Source organism: Pseudoliparis swirei, chromosome 16, assembly GCF_029220125.1.
Source record: "Pseudoliparis swirei isolate HS2019 ecotype Mariana Trench chromosome 16, NWPU_hadal_v1, whole genome shotgun sequence".
In the NCBI taxonomy this organism is placed as follows: domain Eukaryota; kingdom Metazoa; phylum Chordata; class Actinopteri; order Perciformes; family Liparidae; genus Pseudoliparis; species Pseudoliparis swirei.
Genome location: NC_079403.1, coordinates 2,173,304 through 2,181,153, shown reverse-complemented (window position 1 = coordinate 2,181,153; position 7,850 = coordinate 2,173,304). Strand labels below are relative to the sequence as shown.

Below are 7,850 nucleotides of genomic sequence, written 5' to 3'. Positions count from 1 at the left end.
ACTGAGTGTTCATTGGTTGTTTTTTCCCCAAAATGTTGACAGACAAACGGATTGACCAATCACGGTGAAGGTTTCGTGTGACGAGTTCTTTCCGCGCCGCGTCCCCCGACACGTCGCCCCTCGTTCCTCTGTGTATCAGAGGGGGAGACGGGAGGAAGGAGAGCAGGAGGAAACCCGACTGATTCATCCACGAGTTTAAACTGATTTATGCTCCTTATTTTCGCGGAGAAATAATTGTTTTAAAAACAGAGTGTTAAACCGTACTGCCGCGGTTTGACACTCAGAGTGTAAAAACTTCAAGGCACACCGGAAGTTAACAAAGTTACGTTAATTGCGTTAAAATATTTTAGTGCGTTAACGCGGCCAAATTAATCGCATAGATTAACGCGTTAACGCTGACAGCCCTAATTTATATATATAAACAAAAAAAGTGTGTAGTTTATTTATCATGATGTCTTTGCTTCAGGTGACCACTAGAGGGCGGTGGCGCTTATATTGATGTTATTCCTACTCTACATACAGAAGATAAATATGAATGATTGAATTATTCATTATTATTATTTTTTCTGTCGTCTCCGTCACTTTTTATTACGGAGAAATCTGCAAATAATATTTAGAAATGTCAGGAAATGGTTTATTATCTTTTTAAATGTCTCGTTTTACCCAAAAAAATGTAATATAATAAATCAGGAACTTGGACGATGAATCTGAAGCAGAGGATTGACTGATGTAAAACGGCAAGACAAATAAAGTTGGAAAAAGGAAAACTTAAATTTGGAAAATGTGAAAGTCCTTAAATGTATTGATTAGAAAAACAACAAAAATATAGCACAATATTTACATCTTTACACAAATGAGATCTCCAAAGTTCAGTTGATACAAACATGAGGCGGAACGTTAAATCAGTAAATAACAACAACAACAACATGATGTCATTCGTTGATTTGAGGACGTTAAGAAGCCTTGAGTCCACCAATTTGACTTCTATACAACCAGAGGAGCCCCCTGGTGGTCAGGAGAGAGAATGCAGCTTTAACACATGAAGCATAGACTTCTATACAACCAGAGGAGTCTCCCCCTGGTGGCCAGGAGAGAGAATGCAGCTTTAACACATGAAGCATAGACTTCTATACAACCAGAGGAGTCTCCCCCTGGTGGTCAGGAGAAGAAATGCAGCTCTAACACATGAAGCAGAGACTTCTATACAACCATAGGAGTCGCCCCCTGGTGGTCAGGAGAAGAAATGCAGCTGGATACATCTGCAGCAAATTAATTCTGAATTTGTCCTCGGTGGTAAAAAAAATAAAATACCTTTGGAAACGTTCTGCCTTTAATAAATGTTTGTACGTAAACTTTAATCTTTAACACTCAAACACAAATCTCATCTTCTTCGCTCAAAGTGTCAAATCTCTTCGCGTTTGCTGGATAAAAGAAAGACGGACTTCCTCTGTGACTTCCTGCTGCAGTTCCCCCCCCCCCCCCCCCCATTCGGGTTCATTTTTCGGTTCTGGAGGCCGCGCGTTCGAGTCCCGCCTCCGGCCGCCTAGCTGATGAGGAACGCCCCGAAGAAGCTGCTCTTCTCGTCCATGTCCACGGCCGAGGCGTTGGTCACCGTGACGAACAGCCGGTCGCCGGCGCCGAGCGGGAACAGACCGCCCTGGTGGGCGGAGTACAGGGAGAACTCTGAGCCCCGGGACCAGCACGAGGTCCGGCTGGTCTTCATCAGCAGGATGGGAACCGGGTAGGAGCCCACCTGGCGGCAGAGGGGACAGCTGGGTGAGGCGTTCAAAGACTAACTAACTGAGGTCGGCTACCAGCCTAAAGAAGAGAAGCCCCGCCCCTTAGCGGTTTTGTGTGGGAACGCTTCTCTGACCTCCAACACGGCCGTTGGCTCAAGTCCATTTCCACCGAAGAAAACAATTAGATGAACATTTAGCCGTGAAAATAAACAAATATCCCCACGGTCAGAATTATGAGATAGACACTCAAAATTAGGAGTCATTTTTACAGTTTGGAGCTTGAACACACCACCACGTTACCTGTTAGCCGTTAGCTGTTAGCCGCGTATTTCAACAGAACAAGTCTTAGGCATTCTTGGATGCAATTATGTTAGTCGTTAGCTGTTAGTCATTAACTGTTAACCGTTAGCTGGTAACCATTAGCTGTTGACCATTAACTGCTAACCTTTAGCTGTTAGCCGTTAGTCGTTAGCTGTTAGCCATTAACTGTTAACCGTTAGCTGTTAACCTTGATCTGTTAGCTGTTATTTGTTAGCTGTTATCCATTAACTTTTAGCCGTTAACTGTTAGTCGCTAACAGTTAGCTGTTAGCCGTTAACCGTTAGTTGTTAGCCGTTAACTGTTAGATAATAGCCGTTAACCGTTAGCTGTTATCCGTTAACAGTTAGCTGTTAGCCGTTAACCGTTAGTTGTTAGCCGTTAACTGTTAGATAATAGCCGTTAACCGTTAGCTGTTAGCCGTTAACTGTTAACCGTTAGCTGATGGCTGTATTCTGCGTGAGTTCACGAGCTGACGTTCCCCCAGCGCTCGGCCCTCAGAACTTTTCATAACACGGTGGAATATGTTGTCAAAATGCTCAGAATCTTTTGCGGCTCTTTTTGAGAATCAGGAGGCGCCTCGTCACCTTTTTATAGACGTACTGCAGCAGCGGCCTCCCTCGGCCCGCCCCCTCCGGCTCCGCCTCCTCCGGGGAGGGGGCGTGTCTGAAGTAGGTCTGGGCGTAGACGTAGTAGAGGCCGGGCTGCGGCACCACCAGCTCGCCGTCCTCCAGCTGGACGTCCTGCAGGAAGGCCAGCCCCCTCCGGCCCTCCCACCACGAGATCTTCTGGCCCTGGACCCGCCGCCCCGAGGGGGCCGGAGCTGTGGGGCATTATTTTAGTGTTTGTATTTTGTGTTTGAATAAAATTAAAATACTAATCGAGACCAAAATTATGAGATTTTTAGTTAAACTTTTTCCACTAAATTATGACTTTGTGAGATATTCACAGGTTTACGCGCCGTCTGTTTTCTAACGTGCTTTTCATCTCTTTTGATAAGACGCATTTATTTTTGTCAAATTAAAAACCGTTGCGGTCTCCGTAGGCAACAAGTTCTTTGGGTGGAGCTCCTCACCTCCGCCCTCCAGCTGCGGCGCCGAGCTGCCGGTGACGTGGGCGCCGACTTTGGGGCGAGGAGGCGTCGCCGGGTCGACCACGACGAGGGAGGGCAGCACCCGGGACACCTCGTCTGAGGGGGGGGGGAGGAGTGACAACGTGCCCACGAGCAAATGATACAAACGGGTTGCCAGGTTGGGTTCCTCACCTCTGACGGCCGATGAGATCTGCTTCTGGTAGCGCTGAGACAGAGACTGAAGGGAGAGGTCAGTTAGAGGCTTCATATATAAACAAACACACAAACAAATACACAAACAAACACACAAACAAATGAAGAAACAAACACACAAACAAACACACAAACAAATGAATAAACAAACACACAAACAAATACACAAACAAACACACAAACAAATGAATAAATAAACACACAAACACACAAACAAATGAATAAACAAACACACAAACACACAAACAAATGAATAAACAAACACACAAACAAACTCCTCTGGGAGTAAACATAAAGAGATATTTGGAGTTTATTAAAAAGCAGATGTCAGGAACGCTTCCTTTAAGACGCACACACACCCACACACTGAGTGTGTGGGTGTGTGTGGGTGTGTGTGTGTGTGCAGGTGGACACATTCCTGAGCTGATGGAGGATCACATCTCAGCATGAAGGAGCTCTTTGTGCGTCTGCAGACATTTTGGGATCATTTTTCTTCAGGAAGCTCAGAGTGATGATAATAATGTTCTTAATAATATTAACAATTATTATTATTTCATGATATTAATTAGAAAATTATAATATATTTATAACAATAATAATATTTTAATAATAAAAACATATTAATAATAAGGTATAGATAACTTGATGGTAAAATATGAAAAAACAGTAATATTACTAATAATGATAATAATGTGGTAATAATAATAACTTATTGATAATAACTCAGTACAGGACGCTTTACTGTCAACAAATCCCCAAACAACAAAAACAACAACAACCTGCTCAATACTTCCTGACTTCCTGTCTGTCTCTCAGCTCCAAGCCCATTGGCTCCTCCTGGAGAAGTTCATATTTAAAGGGCCAGTGTGTCACCTCATAACGAGCTCTTCATATCTACAAAAGGCTGCACCGCCATCTTTCTACAGGAGGCGGAGTCTCCTTTCCACAGGAGGCGGAGTCAGCCATGCAGCACCGCCATCTTTCCACAGGAGGCGGAGTCTCCTTTCTACAGGAGGCGGAGTCCGCCATGCAGCACCGCCATCTTTCTACAGGAGGTGGCGTCTCCTTTCCACAGGAGGCGGAGTCAGCCATGCCACACCGCCATCTTTCTACAGGAGGCGGAGTCTACTTTCTACAGGAGGCGGAGTCTGCCATGCTGCACCGCCATCTTTCTACAGGAGGCGGAGTCTCCTTTCTACAGGAGGCGGAGTCCGCCATGCCGCACCACCATCTTTACACCAAAGTATAGCTACTGTCCCTTTAAATAAACACAAGTATGTGTTTTGTTTCTCAGACCAACAGCAGGGACTACTTCCAGCGGCGGATGGATCCACACGTGGTGGAGGGCAACATGTAGCTCCGTGATCAAAGAGCTCCGTGCGTCACCCGGACCGCTGGTTGTGGTCCGCTTGTAGGATTTATTGAGAATATCAAAAACAAGCTACGTCAACAAGTTGTGACGCAAGTAAATGTGTTATTGATTATGCACAAGAATCTAAAATGGTTGAAAAATAAGATGAAAACGGGAACACGAGTGGAGAACCAGAGAATCTTTATTTTAAATAAATCTCAGCAGCCGAATAATCACGAGTCGACAAAACTGTGGAGGTCGCTCGGGGGATTCGGGTGGAGAGACGCAAGAGAGTTGGAGGTCAGTGGGTTGTTGGGTGGAGGGGGCGGGGCTTATCCTCTCAATGAGCAGGTGGAGCTGCTGGGTGGAGGGGGCGGGGCTTACCTTCTCAACGAGCAGGTGGAGCTGCTGGGTGGAGGGGGCGGGGCTTACCTTCTCAACGAGCAGGTGGAGCTGCTGGGTGGAGGGGGCGGGGCTTACCTTCTCAATGAGCAGGTGGAGCTGCTGGGTCACCTGCCAGCACGGCTCCCCGCGGGCCGCCGTGATGCTCTGCAGGCCGCCGCCCATCAGGCAGGAAACGCTGCTCCTGGAAAACGTCTCCTTCATCTGTCACAGAGGGGGGGGGGCAAGAAGAGCATCAACATTAAGGGGGCGGGGCCAAGAAGAGCATCAACATTAAGGGTCTTTTGATTCACTGATATAAACTTCAGGTGCAGGACGCCTTTAAACCTTTACTGTGTGTGTGTGTGTATGTGTGTATGTGTGTGTGTGTGTGTCCCCCTTTCATTTATATTCATCTGATTGTCTCTGGGTGATGATTGATTCCTGTAAACACTGAGATGCAGCTGGCCTGAATCCAGAGGACCAAAACAAGCAGAGTGAGTTCTACACACACACACACACACACACACAGACACACACACACACGCACACACACACAGAGAAACTCTTCCTGGTAATCACTTCCTCCTCTGTGCAGAGAAAGTGAAACAAAACATTCTTAATGCTGAGAAAGCGTGACGTGCAACAACAACAACAACAACATAGTGAGACGGTGCCCTGCAACAGGTCCCAGAACCCCCCCCCCCCCCCGTGGGGTTAAAGGTCAATGGACCTCAAAGAGCTCCTGCGGGCGCGCGGCGATGCGTAAAAGCTGCGCGCGCCACTCCGGTTCGCCCCCTGGACCTCCGGTCCCGTCCTCACCGAGTTGAGAGCCGCCGTGAAGTGCAGCACGGTGATGGTGACCACCACCGTCTGCAGCAGCACCGCCAGCAGCAGCAGCACCCCGAGCCGCGGGCCGGAGCCCGTCATGCCGGCAGCCCGCTGTCCGCTGTCCGCTGTCCGGTGCCCGGTGTCCGGTACCCAACCAGCGCCGCGTCCCGTCCTCAAGACTTCCAGCAGAAGAACAATGGCAGAGAGCGGACTCCTTCACTCGTACCCGCCTCCGTCAGGGGGCGGAGGCGGAGGCGGAGGAGGAGGAGGAGGAGGAGGGATTATGTGTCGTTGCTGCTGTGAAAACAGAGATTAATGTTCCGTATCTGCAGATCTCTGAACTTCACTGTGGAAACCACACAATGAAGAGTTATTAATGACGTCATAGAGGCACATAACACAAATGAATTCATATGTTCCGAGGACTCATACATTAAAAAGGGCTGTCGGCCTACCTGCGGACCACGTGATCTGTCAAGATAATAAAGTCCAACATTCCTGCTGCACCTCCAGACCTCTGAACATTGATAAAGTTATGTGCTCTGAGGGAAAAAGTTATTAAGGTTACAAATATGTTTTTATTTATATGTAAATATAATATAAATATGTATGTTTATAGATAAATAAATATATATGTGTATATATAAATTAATATATATATTAAAATATATGTTAATTTAAATATGTATTTATATATATAAATACATATTTTTATATATATAAATACATATAAATATGTATTTATATAAATACATATATATGAATATTTATAAATATATTTATATTTATATATTCATATATATATTTATAAATATATATATATATATTATATACATATATATATATATTAATATATTTAAATGTATTAACATATATATTATTATATATATATTTAGATATATATATATTTATATATATACATATACCTATGAATATATATATATATATACAACTCTGTATTTTTTACTACTGACACAAAACTATAAATAAAATATCAGATTGAACTAACCCTAATAAAGTGAGAAGTGTTCCACATGTGAGAGAACCGTTCAGCCGGCGCCGCGTTAGACGCCTGCAGAGCGGCGGGGAGGCGGAGCCTATTACTGGGTCCTGATCCCGTTTTAACATCTGGCCTCAATCTGGCTGCTGTACGGCCCCCAGGGAGACTCTCTGCCTTAGCTTTCCCTCTGCACAGGCCTGCTGGGGGTGACGGAGGTGTGTGTGTGTGTGTGTGTGTGTGTGTGTGTGTGTGTGTGTGTGTGTGTGTGTGTGTGTGTGTGTGTGTGTGTGTGTGTGTGTGTGTGTGTGTGTGTGTGTGTGTGTGTCTGTGTGTGTGTGTGTGTGTGTGAGAGAGAAAGAGTGAGAGACATATACAGGACTGTCTCAGAAAATTAGAATATTGTGATGAAGTTCTTTATTTTCTGTAATGCAATTCAAAAAACAAAAATGCCATGCATTCTGGATTCATTACAAATCAACTGAAATATTGCAAGCCTTTTATTCTTTTAATATTGCTGATTATGGTTTACAGCTTAAGAAAACTCAAATATCCTATCTCTAAATATTAGAATATCATGAAAAAGTATACTAGTAGGGTATTAAACAAATCACTTGAATTGTCTAATTAACTCGAAACACCTGCAAGGGTTTCCTGAGCCTTGACAAACACTCAGCTGTTATAAATCTTTTTTTTTACTTGGTCTGAGGAAATATTAAAATTTTATGAGATAGGATTTTAGAGTTTTCTTAAGCTGTAAGCCATAATCAGCAATATTAAAAGAATAAAAGGCTTGCAATATTTCAGTTGATTTGTAATGAATCCAGAATGCATGACATTTTTGTTTTTTTAATTGCATTACAGAAAATAAAGAACTTTATCACAATATTCTAATTTTCTGAGACAGTCCTGTATATGAACAAAACAAGCAGAAACCAAACCCCAAAA

The 7,850-nt window shown here is 44.4% G+C and overlaps 1 protein-coding gene across 1 annotated transcript; it reads right to left on the bottom strand.

Annotated features, from left to right (window-relative positions):
* Window positions 1–779: 779 nt before the first annotated feature.
* LOC130206536 (tumor necrosis factor ligand superfamily member 10-like) lies at window positions 780–6,120 on the bottom strand. The gene is made up of 6 exons (XM_056434552.1): window positions 5,897–6,120; window positions 5,174–5,299; window positions 3,322–3,367; window positions 3,133–3,246; window positions 2,645–2,880; window positions 780–1,753 (listed from the first exon to the last, which is right to left on the bottom strand). The coding sequence occupies exons 1-6, from the start codon at window positions 6,002–6,004 to the stop codon at window positions 1,544–1,546; spliced, it is 840 nt and encodes a 279-aa protein (XP_056290527.1). The 5' UTR covers window positions 6,005–6,120; the 3' UTR covers window positions 780–1,543.
* Window positions 6,121–7,850: the final 1,730 nt, after the last annotated feature.

Bases quoted from the DNA above. Each gene is read 5' to 3' on its own strand.
- LOC130206536 (XM_056434552.1), bottom strand. From the start codon at position 6,004: ATGACGGGCTCCGGCCCGCGGCTCGGGGTGCTGCTGCTGCTGGCGGTG. The intron at 2,881-3,132 runs GTGAGGAGCTCC...AATGCCCCACAG, and splicing joins GCCGCAGCTGGAGGGCGGAG to CTCCGGCCCCCTCGGGGCGG. The intron at 1,754-2,644 runs GTGACGAGGCGC...CTCTGCCGCCAG, and splicing joins TGCAGTACGTCTATAAAAAG to GTGGGCTCCTACCCGGTTCC.